Below are 19,576 nucleotides of genomic sequence, written 5' to 3'. Positions count from 1 at the left end.
GAGAATCATTCCCAGACTGACATTCCCATGCTGCGCGTGCTTGGCACAGGAGATATAAAGGGGTTGCATGTTAGCACGTTCGCATAGTGCGTAGCTGTGCGGGTGACACTCTCAGTGCATTACTAGATGGAGCAGAGGAGTGTAGGAAATTCCTAATCTAGTGGCAGCAGTGCACTGCGAACGTCGTTCACACAGCGGTATGCTGCGAGAAAGCTTCACAGTTCAGCCCCATAGGGTCTCTTCTGCCATAGAAATTATAACTCTCACGGTTCAGTTCTGCTTTAATGGTAAGTAGTCTGAACTAATTGGCTACGCCGTACCTTGTGGAAGAAGACTGTCTGTTGCAGCTCGTGGAGGTCGGTTGGTCCCATCTGAAGTGTTAGGAGTGCCAAAAAAGAGGTCTCAAAATGTTTGGCTGTCATCAATCTTGAGTCTTTTGGGTAATAAGGCATACAGATACAGCAAACGCGTTTTGTGGTACTCTTCTTTCTTCACGGGTATACAGTTTTGGGGGTTTTTTTCACGGTGCTCTGTCACAGTTTTAAAGGAGAACTATGGGGTCAGGGCTTTTCCCCATAGTTCTCCTTAGGGTAACGGGAGGACACAAACTAGCGTCCTCCCGTCACCCTAGGCTCAGTATACTGCGAGCTGCAGCTCGCAGTATACTGAGACGCCGCAGCTAAATCGGATCTTGACAATTGTGCCGGGATCCGCCCAGCTGCGTGACTGACAGCTGGCTCTGACTATCTAGAGGCAGAGCCAGCTGTACCCGCCCCCTCCCCGTCCGTTCCGCCAGTCAGCGCTGGCGGATCGGAGCGGGGAGGGGGGAATCCAGCAAGGGGGGAATCCGGTGACAGGATCGAGAGGTGAGCGAACGTCGGTATGTGTTCGCTCACCTCCCGATCTACTGAGCCGACCTGTGACAGTCTCATTGTCACAGGTCAGCTAGAACTATGAGGTGAGTGAAAAGCGCCCACCTCATAGTTCCCCTTTAAAGGATAGTCAGCACTTGTACCACCATTGCTGAGGGCTCTGTTTTCCAGCAAGAGGGGTCCCTGCACTCTTTAGAAGGGCCCGGGGAGAGGGGGTGGTGGGGTTAAACCGCTTGGAAACCTTAGCAAGGTATCTCTTACAATCCTATGATGTGACCCCCAGCTGGGGGCCCATAATTGCTCTAAGTCACCGCACCATACACTCATTCCTCTCCTTATACACAATACAGTCACCCCGTTCCCGTCTCGTGTGTTTACACAGCATCCAATTACACCCAACCTGAGCCGATTCACATCAAACTTCCCTCTGAGTCACCGCAAGGCCGAACAGCTGCAAAACGGCTTTACAGAGGCCGCCGGGCCGCCCCTAGAATGGAAAGAGACTTCGGGTTTCATTCGCAATCTTCCTCCGTAAATATACTGCGGAGGTGATCGGTTACAAAGGATCGAAGGAAAAAGTACGGCATCTGCCCCGGGAGGAAAACGAGGACGGAACGTCTTTTGCATTAAAATAGTCTGACGGTTAACCCTGGGCCATAAAGAGGACCTGTCGCTGTTTAAATATCCTTTATGTCAGGGGTAGGCAATCTTGGCACTCCAGCTGTGGTGAAACTACAAAATCCATTATGGCTGTGCCAGTCATGTTGGTGGCGGCACCCATTCAGGAAAGCTTGTAAAGCTGTGGGGCCCATTAAGCACTATAGCCCAGGGGTGGGCAACTCCAGCCCTCCAACCAGTGGCGTAACAATCACCATAGCGACCCAGGCGGACGCTATGGGGCCCGGGGCACAGGGGGGCCCGGCCAGGACATCCCCCTGATGCCGTGCGGGCCGCCTAGGTCGCTATGGCATCTACGGTTGCTGGCTGTCACTGGCGGGTGTGAGGAGGAACGTGTCGCTGTTAGATCACCGACAACCTGTCAGTGATCTGTGCAGTGGCACGTTCCTCCCCACAGCCGCTGCTGAGTCAGAGACAGCCGGCGGCTTTGGAGGAGGAAGGATGGGCCCGGCGTCAGAAGAGGAGGCAGGGGCCGACGATGGAAGAGGAGGGGGGGCCCGGCAACGGAAGAGGAGGGGGTCCCGGCGATAGAGGAGGGCGGGGCCTGCCAGCGACCATGGAGGCGGACAGCGGATTGAGGAAGAGATGTGCAGCCCACCTGAGACCCTGCAGAGACCACCATAGAGAGTATCTGGCGGGCTCTGCAGGGTCACTCTCATGTGGGCTGTTTGGGATCTCAGGTGGGCTCTGCAAGGGCATAACTAGAAATCACAGGGCCCCATACAAAATGTTGCTATGGGGCCCTGTGATTTCTAGCTACGCCCCTGCCTACAGCTGTGCTTTAACCACAAATCCCAGCATGCCCCTGCAAGTCATGTCTGTAACTGTCAGTCTTGCAAGGCCTCATGGGACTTTTAGCTCCACAACAGCTGGAAGGCCAAGGTTGCCTACCTCTGCTCTATGTCACAAGCTATTGAGCTGTTTAATATACTTAATTCACTTTAACTGCCAGATGCACATCCAGAACCTCTGATGTATAGTGCAAATATAGCTTATGGCTTCCAAGGAGTAGGGGTTGGGACCCAATATCTTGGAGCCTTTTAGTCCAAACTGCATATAGCTGTTTCAGGATAGGTTTTTTTGTTAATTTCCGCAGTGTGCGCATCGTTACAAGACCCCTGTGAACAATAAAAGTGAACCGTGAAATCATTGCACACAATAAAATGCACAAGAATGGTCCTCTTCCGGAAAAGAGGGCCACAATATCCCTAACCCCCCCCCAGGAGTGGCAAGGCACTGTAGTCCATCTAGCAGTTAAGCCAGAAGCACCCCGATCCTTAAAGGAGAACTATGGGGTTCGGGCTTTTCCCCATAGTTCTCCTTAGGGTAACGGGAGGACGCTAGTTTGTTACCCTAAGCTCAGTATACCGCGAGCTGTAGCTCTGAGTATACTGAGTAGTATACTGAGACGCCGCAGCCGGAGCGGATCCCGACATCGATGTTGAGATCCTCCCAGCTGCGTGAGTGACAGCTGGCTCTGCCTATCTAGAGGCAGAGCCAGCTGTACCCGCCCCCTCCCCCGTCCGTTCCGCCAGTCAGCGCTGGCGGATCGGAGCGGGGAGGGGGGAATCCAGCCCCTCCTCTGTCACGGCAGAGAGCCGTGACAGGATCGAGAGGTGAGCGAACGCCGGTATGTGTTCGCTCACCTCCCGATCTACTGAGCCGACCTGTGACAGTCTCATTGTCACAGGTCGGCTAGAACTATGAGGTGAGTGAAAAGCCCCTCCCCCTCATAGTTCTCCTTTAAGGACCTGCCAATGACGACAGGCCCCCGAAAGACCTGCACCCTCCATAGTTTGTGGCGCAAAAAATGCTTATTCAAAAATAAGTGCTGCAAATAAATAAGATTGAAGAAAATAGGTCACCAGCACTCCATAAGTTAAAATGAATGAGTCCTCACATCTCTTGCCTTGAAGAAGGGACCCTGTGTGGCCCCGAAACGTCGGCTCATGTTGGATTTCTGTGACATCATTGTCCATTAAAAGGACTCATTCATTTTAACTTATGGAGTGCTGGTGACCTATTTTCTTCAATCTTGTGTTTTGCACAGTGCCATCCGTGAAGTTACTTCGAGCACCATTTATTTGATTGTTGGCCGGGACTGCTGAAAGGTGTGCGGAGGGCACCTCCATCAATTGCATCTGCAAATAAATAAGGTGCCTTGTGCAAGACATGGCAGACCTTGCGGCTCTTAAAAAAACCTTCTCCAGACTAGTCAGAAGGCCTGTCTAAGAGGCGTGTGCAAGAAAAGCAATATGGTGACGTGACCATGGGCCACGGGTCACACTGTGGGCTCCCATACCCATAGTGTTTCTCTGGCACCCCTGGGACACCAACCCCAGGGGGCACATCACTGGGGTCTGCTTATGCTTCTAGCCCCTGGCCAGACAAGGGCAGCCCCATTCCTACCAGAAGGTATTAGCACCAGAGGGGTTCCTGCCTACAACTGGGGACAAGCTTGGTGCACCAGGCCAGAACCAGGATGAAGAGGAAACCCCCCAGAACCCACCTATCACTCCAGGAAGTAATGAACTGCCATCCCACCTGACAAAGACATCACTGTTCTTCAATGAAAACTGATAACAACAGATACTTCATTTGATCTTAACCAAAAGGCCAGGATAGGTGGCCATCATAAGTGCAGCGTATGGAAAGCATGACTTCTATGGAGAAGGGCTTGGGTCCCAATGAGACACTCTAACCATTCAGGTTATGGTGAGATGGGACTAAAGGAATCAAAAAGCCCTCCAAACAAATCAGTGCGTAGCACAGTAAAGCCTTCTTAGTACCGAAGGTATTCACATGTCTCATTCCATCACATATGCCAAAAATAAGAGGAGTAGTCCTCATTTCAGGACAGTCCACTGAAGATATGTGATGGAATGAGACATGTAAATGTCTACCCTACAGTATTTGTGTCTAGAGGGTTTGATTTTGTTTATGTCATTATAATTACTGTATATAAAAATGTGTCACTAGTGTGTATGTGTGTGCAAAGGCGGTAGACTGTAAGCTCCTCGGGGGCGGAGACAGAAGGGAATGTTTCCAGATGCACTGTAAAACGTTGAAGAATATTGCCTCTTTCTGTGAAGGGATGAAGGAAACAACAGACATAATGTATGTGTCTGTTTTATATTAAAATCCATTTTCAAAAACACCGAGGCAGACATACCTGGATAGAAGCAAAATCACTAGAAGCACACGCTCCGAGAATGGCAGCACCCACGAGGACCGACTCTACTTCTTTGGATAGGACGACGGGTAGACCTGTACATAAAAAAACACAATCTAAGAAATTCTCATTTATTTAAAGGAAATATATTTGTTTTCATTAAGGCCCGGTTCACACCTGGGGGTTTTGTAGCGCGTTCCTACGCTTTGCAAAAAGCTCAAACACCGAAATCCCATTATTTCCTATGTGTTATGGTTCACACCTGGGCGTATTACAGGCCGTATGAACGCGCTACAAAACGCCCTACGCCCAAAGAAGTACAGGAGCTTCTTTGGGGCGTATTTGCCACGTGTATCCATTGGGATACAGCCAGGTAGACCTCGGAAACGCGCGTTTGTCATGTGTTTTTTTTACCGCGAATCGTTGTAAAAACGTGCGACACGAAACGCGCGACAAACGCGCATATTCGATACGCCTAGGTGTGAACCCAGCCTTAGACAAAGCATGAGGGGACATTTATAATTGGCTTTTATATCAACATTTAGCATATAGCATTGGAAGGCTGGACTGCCATCCGTGGTGCAACTACAAACCCCAGCATGCATCTGCCTCTGAAAGTCATGCCTATGGTTGTCAGAGTCTTGCAATGCCCAATGGGATTTTTAGTTGCACCACAGCAGGAGGGCCCCTGGTCTATAGGAACACGACTTCTACAACGTATAGCTCACCCCATTATATCAAGCATGTAGTATATACAGTATATGACAATTTTCCACAGGGGTCCCATGAGACGTAAAGTTTATTTCAAGGGTTCCTCCATGGATCAAATGTTAAGAAAGGCCGCTCTCAATCAATGGTGTACTTAAGCTTTAAACCAGTGGTCCTGGGGGCTGAGTTGGCCGGTGGGGTAAAGGAATGATCTGCATGGCTCCGCCCACTCTAAATGAAAGAATAAACTCCTTATATTTTCCTGATTTGTGATGGAAGCGATGACATGTGAACACCTTCTGTGCGGGCAATGAAAGACCAGCAGCACGTAACGTCTGAAGATCATTAAGTGCAGTTTCACGCTACACCGCCAGCAAACATTATCCGTCTCTGGAAAAGTGAGTCACGGAGGACCACTCGACTCAATCAACCTGCTACAAAGAGGAAATTCTTTTCACAGTAGCAGATCCTAATTCATCAAAGCTGCCGCTCCGCACCGAGCGCAAGAGTCTAATCACACACAAAAAGATGTCTGATGACCTTTAGCCTCCGAGACGATGACATCACCCACAAACAAGTGTGAGATCATTGAATAGCCGGCCTGACAAGGCTTTGTAGATCCCGGCTAACCACAAACATCGACTCCGTCCCCAACACATGTGTTTTCCCGTCTCGTTTAATATCCCAAAACAGAAATTTAAGTGCAACTCCGACAAATAAAAAAAAAATGCTACCGCCATAGTGGGGTGTAGTACAGCTGAAGTAGAATTCTCAGTTTATGCTTATTATATGCAACCAAAGAATTAACAAAGAATCTACACCAATCAGCCATGACATTATAACCACACGCCTAAGATTGACTAGGTCCCCCTTTTCCTGACCCGTCCAGGCATGGACCCCACTAGACCTCTGAAGGTCTGCTGTGGTATCTGGCACCAAGCCGTCAGTAGCAGATCCTTTAAGTCCTGTAAGTTGTGAGGTGATCGGCCTCCATGGATCGGACTTGTTTTTCCAGCACATCCCACAGATGATCGATTGGATTGAGATCTGGAGAATTTGGAGGACAAGTCATCACCTCAGACTCGTTGTTGTGATCCTCAAACCATTCTTCAACCATATTTGCAGTGTGGCAGGGCGCATTATCCTGCTGAAAGAGGTCACTGCCATCAGGGAATACCGTGTCCATGAAGGGGTGTACATGGTCAGTAACAATGTTTAGGTCAGTGGTACGTGTCAGAGTAACATCCACATGAATGGCAGGACCCGAGGTGTCCCAGCAGAACATTGCCCAAAGCATCACATTGCCTCCATCGGCTTTACTTCTTCCCATAGTGCATCCTGGTGCCATCTCTTCCCCAGGTAAGTGACACACACACACCCGGCCATCCACATGATGTAAAAGAAAATGTGATTCATTAGACCAGGCCACCTTCTTCCATCGCTCCGTGCTCCAGTTCTGATGCTCATGTGCCCATAGTAGGCTCTTTAGACAGTGGATAGGCATGGGCACCCTGACCGGTCTGCAGCTACACAGCCCCATGCACAACAAACTGCGATGCTCTGTGTGTTCAGACACCTTTCTATCAGAACCAACATTACATTTCTTTTAGCAATTTGAGCTCCTGCAACTCTTCTATTGGATCGGACTACACGGGCCAGACTTCGCTCCCCACGTACATCAATGAGCCTTGGCTGCCCATGACCCTGTGGCTGGTTTATTGTAACAAGATAAACACAATAGAAGTCACACAAAATTCTATTATGCAATCAAGTTCTTATGTGATGCAATATAAATGCAATAAAGACCACACAAAAACAACTAACAGAGTGTAAAGTCCTTGTGTGATATCAGCATGTCGCCAGTGGTGTCACAAGGGGGGTGCGGCCCACACCCGGGTGACACCATTGGAGGGGTGACACCAAAATGACTCAGTCAGTTTGGTGTCACCCCCCTCTGGAAAGTCGGGCGCTCGGTCATGGACCGAACGCCCGACAGTATCAGGAGAGAGGAGTGGACCCGGCGGCATACTTTATCCCGCCGGGTGGCTGTCTCCTCCTCTCTCTGCCAGCGTCCATCACCAAGATGGCCGCCGGCAGGTATCAGAATACTGCCGCGCGTGCAAGGTGACACTCGGACACCGCTCCGGGTGTCACCCAGCCTCGGGACGCCCCTGCATGTCGCACTCCATATTCACCACCTCTATGGCGTGCGTGACAAGGATATTCCTTCTATGTGATATAAATGCTGCACCCGGCGAATCCCAAGCCCACCACCTTCTAGAAAGCAGACCCACCACAAGGTTAAATGCGCATGACAATTTTCCACTGTTTAGTGTCCGCAGGAGCCCGATATAAAACTCCCAATGGTCAATATCTCCAGTCAGAGCTGCCCTCCCTGATATCCCATCCAATAATTTGTGCATCAAAGAATGTCAACATGGAGGTTCAAATCTCTGCGCATGCCAGGGTTTAAAGAACTTCAGGTTTTAGAAAAATTAACCCTTGCAGTGGGGCTACTTCTGCACTGTAGGGGTTAACGGTTCGTTTAGGTCTAGGGGTGAAAATGAAGAAGAAATACCCAATACTTTTTCCTGCTGTGCTGCTAGACCGGCCCCCACAGCCTCTTCTCCTCCGGGCTCCAGCTTTCTAAGGACCAGTGACATCATCACCAGTGATGGGCTCGGGTGTGTTCGCAGCTCCACGTGCCGAGCCCGCCAGGAAGCTGACAGCACGCAGCGCCAATCATAGGTACTGAGACATTTCCCGATCTCTGCAGCTGCGGACCGGGACAATTAAAGTCCTTAAAGAATTCAACATTAAAATGTGTCATATTTTGGGGATGGTGATAAACATAGGTGTGTGCAGCCTATTGCATTAGGTTGTGCACAAAAAAGTGCAAACACATATGAGTATGTAGATATATATATCATATACATACACAGATCCCATCTCGGATTGCCATCTCTTCAAATGTCCTTTACCTCTTCCAGCAGGGGCGCAGTAGTGAAGCAGGGAGCCTGGCAGATGGTCATGTGACCACCCATCTGGCTTCCAGATTGGATGGGAAGCTGCAGCCACGCTCCCTCACAGCTTCTCAGACACTAAGGACTACAGCTGTTATGTGAGGAACATAAGTGGCAAGTGCTGCTGCGCTCTGAATCGCTGGGCCGTTCACAGAGAGGTCTCTGTGATCTCTCCACCGGCTCAGTGGCGAAAAACATGGCGCCTGCTGCTGCGGCTTCAGTATTGCACTCAGGTGATTGGGGTGTGCCCATGCACTACCGGCACACCCCCTGCGTACGCCTATGGTGACAAAATAGAACATTATGAAGAAGCTGGATATTCCTCCCTCTACTGTTGTTAACATCTGTAGGGCCTGCATGCCTGTGCAGAGTCCTGCTCCCAGGAGGATGCAGTTGCATGTGACTACGGCTGCTTTGTGAGGAATATAAGTGGCAAGTGCTGCTGTGCTCTGAATCACTGGGCCATTCACAGAGAGGTCTCTGTGATCTGTCCACTGACTCAGTGGCTAAAAAACATGGCGCCCGCTGTTGCGGTTTCAGTATTGCACTCGGGGGTGATTGGGGTGTGCCCAGGCACACCCGGCGCACCCCCTGCGCGCACCTATGGTGACAAAATAGAACATTATGAAGAAGCTGCATATTCCTCTGTTGTTAATATCTGTAGGGTGTGCATGCCTGTGCAGAGACCTGCTCCTGGAAGGATGCACTTGCACGTGGCTACACTAGGGTTGCCACCTGTCCCGGATTCACCCGGACAGTCCGGGTTTTGAATACTGTGTCCGGGTTTCATGGCAGCAGAAACCCGCACACAAGATATCAAGCAGACAGGGGCAACCAAAATTAAGATAGGGGCTACTAGCCCCCCACTGAAAATAGTCTCAACTGTGATATTTACATATGAATTGTATGAGCTATTTACATATGAATAAGCCACAACTCATACTCCCCAAAAAATTTCCATGCGTCGCTAGAGTGTTCGGGTTTCGCTTGAAGAAAAGGTGGCAACCCTAGGCTACACGCTGATCCGATCCTGGGTCCGGTTGCGCAGGTTCAGAGTGCAGCTGCGTCCTCCAATAGGGATATATAGGCGGCTGCACACAGTTATACACACAGCACCCTGTCCCTCCCAGGAGCAGGTTTCTGCAGAGGCGCGCATGCCTTACCGATGTGCACGCCCGCATGAATGAGCCCTAACTGTGTATTTAGCCGTCTGGCCGGAGGACCGCTTTAAGATGAAAACATACAGGGTTATTCACAAAAGGGTGGAGAGTTTGGAGAAGGCCGGAGAAGTGAACACTCTAGGACACCATAGCTGACATGGGTAGTGAGCAGGATTGGAGAATTTTTCCAAATCAGCTATTTTGTCCTAAATTGTTTCTTTTTTCAGCCTTCTCCAAACCCTTCACCCTTTTGTGAATAGCCCCTCACAATCTACAATATTTCCCAATCAGGAAACAATGACGTCTCCATGGCGACCCGGATACAAAGTCATAACTTGTAACATATCCCAGACAGAAACATTTCCCCGATAATAAACTTCACATCTCCCCCCACAAGGCCCAAAAAATGACACAACCTGAAAATGTGAAAACAAGGGATTCCCCGCTCGCCGTGTTTGCGCCGGTTAATCATTCAGGGAGATCCAGTTAAACCATAATAGTGGAATGTTTTATCGACGTCTCTTAGCAAACAAAATAGTTTCCACATCGCTGTCCAAATTCCGCTGGACGCGGCCGAGCAGATGGCGATACGTGAGGAGGAGATAACACAGATGAGGAGCTGATAGGAGTTCAAGAAAAGAAAAAAATACAGAGAGATTATTTTATTCGGTTTATTTTCTTTGAGAGTGGCTGGAAATTTGGGATTGATACCCGGCACCTAATGTGACCCCTCCATCCTTAACCCCTTGCTGCTGGCCCTTTAAAAGAATCCTTACAACGGGAGGTGGGGATGGGTTTCTGATCAAGTGATCATTGTGGCAGCCAATCACATGATCAGGAGCTTATCCCCAACTCTGGATAGTTATCAGTGACCGAGAGCTGTCGGCTTCATATGGTGTCACAGAGTTTAAAACAAAACAAAACACTATTACAGCTTTTGATCAGTCCTGTATATGGGGATGGCGAGGAACAACAACACGTGGCATGGTGCTAAAATGGCCGCTTCTTCAGGAAGGTTCATGGAGCACTTTACACAGGCAGGGAACTATTTGTGGAAAGTGATTTCCTCACCATGGTAAGCCTTGATGGGGAAATGTCCCTCTGTATACAGTTCCATGTAGGCTTAAAAGGAGAACTATGGGGTTAAGGCTTTTCCCCATAGTTCTCCTTAGAGTAATGGGAGGGCACAAACTAGCGTCCTCCCGTCACCCTAGGCTCAGTATACTGCGTATCTAGAGGCAGAGCCAGCTGTACCCGCCCCCTCCCCCGTCCGTTCCTCCAGTCAGCGCTGGCGGATCGGAGCGGGGAGAGGGGAATCCAGCCCCTCCCCTGTCACGGCAGAGAGCCGTGACAGGATCGAGAGGTGAGCGAACGCCGGTATGTGTTCGCTCAACTCCCTATTTACTGAGCCGACCTGTGAAAGTCTCATTGTCACACGTCGGCTAGAACTATGAGGTGAGTGAAAAGCCCCTCCCCCCTCATAGTTCTCCTTTGAAGTGCTCCATGCACCTTCCTGAAGAAGTGGCCATTTCGGCACCGCGTGTTGATGGTGTAATTGTATGGTCCATAAAAGTCAAGTTTTTGTTAAAGAATAAGCCTTCAAGGGCATCCTGTCACCAGCACACCAAATCCTTATAGGATCAAAGTTCGTAGATTTTATTGCAGACTCATGTCAGTTACACAAGCGCTTTCGGGGCCACACATTGCTCATTGCTATGCCTGATGAAGGGACCCTGTGTGGCCCCGAATGCGCTTGTGTAACTGACATGAGTTTGCAATAAAACCTACGAACTTTGATCCTATAAGGATTTGGTGTGCTGGTGACGTTTCTGCAATTATCTGTATTTGGCGGCGCCATCCGCAGTCATTCCGAGCACCCCTCCCCGATCACGGGGTCATACCGGTAAGGAGTGCAACTAGCCTTTTCTTTTTTTTTTTTAACTCTGAGCATTTGCCCTGGGTGACAGAATGTTTTGCTTCCCCACTTACTGTTACTATACCCTAGCCACAACACAACGTAGGACACTCAGGAAACCTTCCACCCCGATGAGAATTGAGCGTGATCGCATTCTGCGTGGAGGCAGTGGTGTCACATGGGGGGTGCGGCCCGCACCCGGGTGTTACCATTGCAGAGGTGACATCAAAATGACTGACAGTCATTTTGGTGTCACCCCCTCTAAAAAGTCGGGCACTCGGTCATGTTCGCGCAGATGGTTGCGCGAGCTGACGTCCCGTGCGCGCGCCATGATGACACGGCGGGGCCTAGAGACCGGGTGACACCCGGCATCGGGACAGCCCTCCGTGGAGGCCATAATATTCTCCACTGGTTCTACTTCTTGGGGGGAACAAAACTTTTGTACCAGGTTCTTTTTGTGGACGTAGTCCTGATAAAGGTCCATTTATGCATCTTTTTGCCCAAGTCCTTGAATTCACTAGTCCTTGGAGATAGTCACACCATATTGATGGGTGTGTGTGAAACTACAAATTCCATCGTGTATCTGCCTCTGGGAGCCATATCAGTGGCTGTCAGAGTCTTGTAATGCCTCATGGGATTTGTAGTTGCAGCTGAAGGGCTGGAGTTGGCCTACCCTTGGTCTACGGTATAAGCAAGCCATTTGGGAGATACCAGCAATCCGAGGTGGTACTTATCAAGTCCAACCAACCTGCCCAGACTCAACCAGTAATAGAGGGTTTACCCCCTTTATAGTCGGCTTTGTATAAATGGAAGGGAAGATTTAGAACATGTCACGTGTCACCTGCTCCGGGATTGATCCGTCAGCAAGTGATAGCCATCTATTATTTACAACAACATACATCTCAGATGACCTTATATACATTTTCTACATTATTATTCTCTAGATAGGCAGAGCCATCTGTCACTCACGCAGCTGGGCAGATCCCGTCATCTACGTCGGGATATGCTCCAGCTGCAGCGTCTCAGTATACCGCAAGCTGTAGCTCGCAGTATACTGAGCCTAGGGTGCTGGGAGGACGCTAGTTTGTGTCCTCCCGTTACCCTAAGGAGAACTATGGGGAAAAACACTGACCCCATAGTTCTCCTTTAATATGTATCTAAACCCCAAAACAGTCCTTAGATGTGGTGGCTGCATTAGTTTTCTTTTTTTCTTCAGGCTTTCTTTATTGTCATCTGGAGATCCTGCCAGTAACACACTTCCTGTCCTAGGGTGACAATGCTCACTAACCGTACTGTATCTATGGAGAAGCATTATTGTTGTACATGGACAGGAGGCGTAGGGGACTACAGAAGCAGGGCCAGATTAAGAGCATCATGGGCCTGGTGCTGTCGGTTGGTCGGACGGGAAGCACCAGAGGCTGCTCTCTAATTAGGTGGCTGCTCGCTCCTGGAGCCTCCTCCCCGATTAGGGAGCCGCTGGTGCCTCCGCCTGTCCGGCCGGCCCAGATCGCCATTGGGCATACCAAGGTGATCCTGGCTGGCTGGGCCTATTTTCAGCGCTCCAATAGCCCCTATGTTAATCCGGCCCTGTACAGAAGTCCTCCATCTCTATAACATGGGTGGTGGTGGGTTTCTATAGTTCGCAGCGGTGAACTGACCACTACTTATTACAATATAGAGATAACTGGCCAGTAGTGCTGACAATGCCGTAATACAGAGACGCATTTATTGAATGGCACCACAGTGCACTGCAGCCTGCTTGGTGCATACTGCAACGCGATTATGTGAATGAACCCTAATTGCAGAGACATTGGATGAGGTTGTATGCCAATATCGACTTTTCTTATCACAGTCAAGCCTAACCCCACCCTCCTGGGGACCTTCTATTGATTACCGAAGCAGGCCATTACAATAAAAGAACCAATAAGGAGGCTCTGGAGGCAGAATTGTGGAGATTTGCATAAAGCGTCCCTTGCTATTATCTCTGGCCAGTCAGCATGAGGATGCACAGCCTCGGGAGGGGGGGTGTCCATGACACTCTGAAGTCACAGGAAGTGAGTTGAATGATGCTGGGCCTCATTTCACCTAAAGGGGGACTGGAGCTGGACTATGTAGCTGTGAGTCTATAGGGAGACAGAAACAGCACAAGCAAAGTGCTTTAGTGATTAGCAGGTCTGCCTTGCAGCACCGGGTCCTTGGTTTAAATCTCAGCCAGGATACTATACACTGAGTGGCCAGATTATTATGACCACCCCATCAGTACTTCGTGACTCCACGAGATGGTGAAAGGTGATGCGAGGAATCTGACACGGCACTGTTGCCCTTCTGTTGTCTTGTACCAGTCTTGCCCCTCCCCCGTTCTGCCCTAACATTGACTAGTCGCTGACGGCCACAATTCGCACGTTCAGACCCAGATTTTCGGCTGGCAGTCCGGTCTTTAAACACTTTAACAATGAGCTGCTCTTGAACATGTAACGAATTCTGCTGTTTTGCTGATACTCGCTCCATGGCTCCGAGCGCCAACAATCATCCCGCGTTCAAAGGCTGTTACATCGCGTTGTTTCCCCGAATCTTCAGAAACAAATCACTTCTACTGTCGTGGTAACCGACCTGCTTCCCTATTTATAATGGTCCGGCCCTCTAGCAACTTCAGCGCCAAATTATAGCTAATTTGCCTACAAAGGTCAGGTGGTCATAATAATCTGGCCACTCAGTGTATATAATAATCCCGCCACTCAGTGTATGTGCATGTTCTCACTACACTTGCTTGGTATCCTCCTACACTCCACAGACATGCTGGAAGGGTCATTGGCCCCAGTATGTGTATGCATGCATGTGATGTAGAGACCTACGCTCCTTGAGGGCAGGGACTGATCTGAATGTAAAGCACTGTGTACATGTCGGTACCTGTAATAAATAAGCATTGCAATAAGACGCCATTTTTTTTTTTTTTCATTCAAACCTATTCAGGGATTTTATTTTTTATATAGGAGTGGGACTTTTAGGCCCTGTTCACACCTTTACGTTTTGTCGCGCGTTCAACGCTCTATGAACGCTCTACAAAACGTACAAACTTGAAAATCCCATTGTTTTCTATGGGCATGGTTCACACCTTTCCGTATTTCAGCCCGTCTGAACGCGCTACAAAACGGCCTACGCCCAAAGAAGTACATGTACTTCTTTGGGGCGTTTTGGTCTCGCGTTTCCATTGGGATACAGCCAAGTAGCCCTCGGAAACGCGCGTTTGTCGCGTGTATTTTTTATCGCGAATCGCGGTAAAAAAAGCGCGCGACAGACGCGCGTTTCCAAGGGCTACTTGGCTGTATCCCAATGGAAAACACGCGACGCGAAATGCGCGACAAACGCGCATTGTCAATACGCCTAGGTGTGAACCCAGCCTAAGAACAGTTGCATTGCTTGCTGGATACCACCAGCAAAGAGATGGCCAAATTGCGGCCCTCCAGCTGTGGTGGAACTACGAATCCCATGGGGCTTTGCAAGATTCTCACAGCCACAGACATGAGTCCCCGAGAGAGATGCTTCATGGGATTTGTAGTTTCACCACAGCTGGAGGGCCGGAGTTTGGCCATCCCTGCACTAGCAGATCAATCATTGATTTCCCTTGCTGCCGAGCAGTTTACTGACCTATGGTAGTAATAAGGTTTCTCGTCTTCTGTCACTCAGAGGTTGGACTTACCTGTGACATCAGCGTGCACCTGCACAAAGAGGGGGTTCTTGCTGAGCCCCCCGCACATAAAGAGACTGCTGACCGCATGGCCCGACGTCTTCATGGCCTCTATAATGTGTCTCGTCCCCAACTGGAATCCCAAACATAAAACAAAGACTGAAATGAGAAGGGTGGAGACGCCCCTACAAGCACATTTCTATTTTGTTTGTTCATTTGGAAGATATACATGGAAAACCACCACCGGGCCGGGAACACGCTGCGAGGTAAACACGTGACATGAAGAAAGCGGCCCCGGCACGTTATGAACAATAGGGAACGGGATCCCATCGAAATCCTTTTCATGGTTTGAAAGGATGAGCCGAGTGTTATTGTAACTGGAGAGACTTCAGAGTCAAAGATCACATAAACTTTACAATTAGATTAACCAAAGAGAACAACCGCAAAGTATCTGCAACGTAAACTGGAGGACTTGTTTGTCTGCAGAATTTGCTTTTAAAGGTGAACTCTGGGCGCAAAAACCTTCATTTAAATGTATTCCTCTATAGCCACCAATGATATAAGTCCACTTTGTGCGCACCTAATCAATTTGCAAACCCGAATATTACCTTGTGAAGGTAGCAGTGACACCATCACTGTGCTGTACATAGCCTGTGCAGAGAGCAGAGCTGTGAGGGGGACCCAGAAGGACCACTACAGGAGGAGGCGGAGACAAGACCAGTCACCCTGCACAAGGAGAGAGTGCAGCAGTGACTGGTCTTTATTATAGGAGGTAATAAACACAGTAATGGCATGGAGCAGAATGGTACAGCAATGGCATGGATCAGAAGGGCACATCAATGGCATGGATCAGAAGGGCACAGTAATGGCATGGGTCAGAACGGCACAGTAATGGCATGGAGCAGAATGGCACAGCAATGGCATGGGTCAGAGTGGCACAGTAATGGCATGGGTCAGAGTGGCACAGTAATGGCATGGAGCAGAAGGGCACAGTAATGGCATGGATCAGAATGGCACAGTAATGGCATGGATCAGAAGGGCACAGTAATGGCATGGAGCAGAATGGCACAGTAATGGCATGGATCAGAATGGCACAGTAATGGCATGGGTCAGAATGGCACAGTAATGGCATGGAGCAGAACTGCACAGTAATGGCATGGAGCAGAACTGCCGGCTCTATATATGTTGTAATCCTTTTCATGATTGGCAGCCTGCATTCTGCACTCCCAGGATGAATCTGAGGAGCATTATAAAGCACGGCTGCTTGAACGCCCAATTCCATTTTTTAATACATTCTCAATAGCGCCTATCGACTGAATGACACCCAGCTTGATTCAGCCCTCTACCTAAGAGTGCAGGGCGTCATGGACCCGCCCCCATCACGCCACCCAGCAATCACAGTAGAGTGATGCAGACAACTTACCGCAATGCTTCGTAGCGTGGCCAAATACAAAAGTGCGAGATCGTCCAAGCCTTTCGATAAAGTCACCCCGACGATCTGTTACAGGAAGAACAAGATAAAATGTAGACGGCGTAGCAGGAAAAACCTGAAAGTGTCCGATACAATGTATTCAGATCAAATGTAAATATAATTCAAGATGAAATGAAACATTTGTTTTTCCTTCATCGAAGATCCTGCGTGTTACAGATATCTCTTTCTTAACACAACACTGACATTTTGTATTCTGGTATTATGCAGGTGCAGGCGGGACGCACAGCGGTGAGACACCGGTACCATCGCACCTTTGCGGCGCGTTCACAGAGCCAAGTCTGGATACAGAATTTGTTTTTATGAAATATTCCCGCAGGCTTTTTCTTATAAGTATTCATAGATCACAAGGAGCTGATATGTGCAGTAACTAGTGTTCAGTATCTGATTGCCTTCCGGGCTACAGAGGGAGATTATTTTCCTGTTAGAGCAAATTGGATCATGCCTTATGGTTCTTTCGCCTTCCTCTGGATCCACTGAAGGGTTAAAGTATATCTAAGCCTAACAACAAAATGTTTATATACTGCAACCTACAGTATTAGCCTTTAGAAGTGGTGGCTGCCTTCGTTTTCCTATTCTCCCACTAAGTATATGTTCAGCAAGTACAGAAAAATATCTGTTGATCTTTCCATAAATCTTGTGTCCTTGTAAGTTCCTCTGCACGGAACTGAAATACCAAACAATCTTGCCTTCTGTGAACTAACATTTTGTAGATGAGAATAGTGGGAGGTAGTTTGTAGTCCTATCCTAGGGTGACAACGCTGCTCCTACATACAGTGCAGTGAGTGAGCATTGTCACTCTAGGACAGGAAGTGGGTTACTGGCAGAACCACCAGGTGTAAATAAGGGAAATTAGCCTGTAAAAGAAAACAAATGCAGTCACCACATCTAAGGACTGGTAATACATTTTGGATTTTGGGAATAGAAACACTTTAAGGTTTCAAGGTTTTGAATTCATTTTTGTCTTTTGGTTGAATGTGATGAACATGTGCACTCCTTTCAAACTGCCTAACTTTGTAGTTATATAGCCATACCCATATCTAAAAGGCAATATATCAGAGATGGATGGGGCAAGTGAATAAACACATCTTTAATCAATGGCTTCCCTTTAATCAATGGCTCCCCTTTACTCAATGGCTCCCCTTTAATCAATGGCTCCCCTTTACTCAATGTCTCCCCTTAAATCAATGGCTCCCCTTTAAACAATGGCTCCCCTTTACTCAGCGACTCCCCTCTAATCAATGTCTCCCCTTTAATCAATGTCTCCCCTTTAATCAGTGACTCCCCTTTAATCAATATCTCCCCTTTACTCAGTGACTCCCCTCTAATCAATGGCTCCCCTTTACTCAGTGACTCCCCTTTAATCAATATCTCCCCTTTACTCAGTGACTCCCCTCTAATCAATGGCTCCCCTCTAATCAATGTCTCCCCTTTAATCAATGTCTCCCCTTTAATCAATATCTCCCCTTTACTCAGTGACTCCCCTCTAATCAATGTCTCCCCTTTACTCAGTGACTCCCCTTTAATCAATGTCTCCCCTTTACTCAGTGACTCCCCTCTAATCAATGTCTACCCTTTAATCAATATCTCCCCTTTACTCAGTGCCTCCCCTCTAATCAATGTCTCCCCTTTAATCAGTGACTCCCCTTTAATCAATGTCTCCCCTTTACTCAGTGACTCCCCTCTAATCAATGTCTCCCCTTTACTCAGTGCCTCCCCTCTAATCAATGTCTCCCCTTTACTCAGTGACTCCCCTCTAATCAATGGCTCCCCTCTAATCAATGTCTCCCCTTTAATCAATGTCTCCCCTTTAATCAATATCTCCCCTTTACTCAGTGACTCCCCTCTAATCAATGTCTCCCCTTTACTCAGTGACTCCCCTTTAATCAATGTCTCCCCTTTACTCAGTGACTCCCCTCTAATCAATGTCTACCCTTTAATCAATATCTCCCCTTTACTCAGTGCCTCCCCTCTAATCAATGTCTCCCCTTTAATCAGTGACTCCCCTTTAATCAATGTCTCCCCTTTACTCAGTGACTCCCCTCTAATCAATGTCTCCCCTTTACTCAGTGCCTCCCCTCTAATCAATGTCTCCCCTTTACTCAGTGACTGCCCTCTAATCAATGTCTCCCCTTTACTCAGTGACTGCCCTCTAATCAATGTCTCCCCTTTACTCAGTGACTCCAGTCTAATCAACGGCTCCCCTTTACTCAGTGACTCCCCTCTAATCAATGGCTCCCCTTTAAACAATGTCTCCCCTTTACTCAGTGACTCCCCTCTAATCAATATCTCCCCTTTAATCAATGTCTCCCCTTTACTCAGTGACTCCACTTTAATCAATATCTTCCCTTTACTCAGTGACTCTCCTCTAATCAATGGCTCCCCTTTACTCAGTGACTCCCCTCTAATCAGTGGCTCCCCTTTAATCAATGTCTCCTCTTTACTCAGTGACTCCCCTCTAATCAATGGCTCCCCTTTACTCAGTGACTCCCCTTTAATCAATGGCTCCCCTTTACTCAGTGACTTACCTCTAATCAGTGACTCCCCTTAAATCAATAACTCTCTTTCAATCACTGCCTCCCCTTTAATCATTTAATTAATGTCTCCCCTTTAATGAATGACTCCCATTTGATCAGTGTCTCCCCTTTAATCAACCCCTCCCCCCATTTATTGAATGGTTCCCCTTTAATCAATGATACTGTTTTAATTAATGGCTCCCGTGTAATCAGTGTCTCCCCTTTAATCAACAACCCCCACCATTTAATCAATGGCTCCCCTTTACTAAATGGCTCCATTTTAAAGATCTCCAGGATGATGGCACCAACTATACCAACACTGATCCACTGTCTGTAGGTTGGGGGGGATCCATGTTCC

General features: G+C 48.5%; 1 protein-coding gene across 1 annotated transcript in view; it reads right to left on the bottom strand.

Annotated features, from left to right (window-relative positions):
* Positions 1-320: 320 nt before the first annotated feature.
* FGGY (FGGY carbohydrate kinase domain containing) overlaps positions 321-19,576 on the bottom strand; it is a gene marked incomplete at its 3' end in the record, with an annotated part of 112,940 nt that continues 93,684 nt past the window's right edge. Inside the window, exons 13-16 of the mRNA XM_018557882.1 lie at positions 16,637-16,711; positions 15,226-15,346; positions 4,723-4,817; positions 321-371 (exon numbers count right to left, since the gene is read on the bottom strand). Of these exons, the coding sequence (XP_018413384.1) occupies positions 321-371; positions 4,723-4,817; positions 15,226-15,346; positions 16,637-16,711 (342 nt within the window). The remainder of the gene's footprint in view (positions 372-4,722; positions 4,818-15,225; positions 15,347-16,636; positions 16,712-19,576) is intronic.

The sequence above is a fragment of the Nanorana parkeri genome, unplaced genomic scaffold (genome assembly GCF_000935625.1).
Source record: "Nanorana parkeri isolate BGI_ZX_2015 unplaced genomic scaffold, ASM93562v1 scaffold309, whole genome shotgun sequence".
Classification (NCBI taxonomy): domain Eukaryota; kingdom Metazoa; phylum Chordata; class Amphibia; order Anura; family Dicroglossidae; genus Nanorana; species Nanorana parkeri.
Note: the sequence above shows the minus strand (reverse complement) of the source record. Positions and strands in the feature narration are given on the sequence as shown.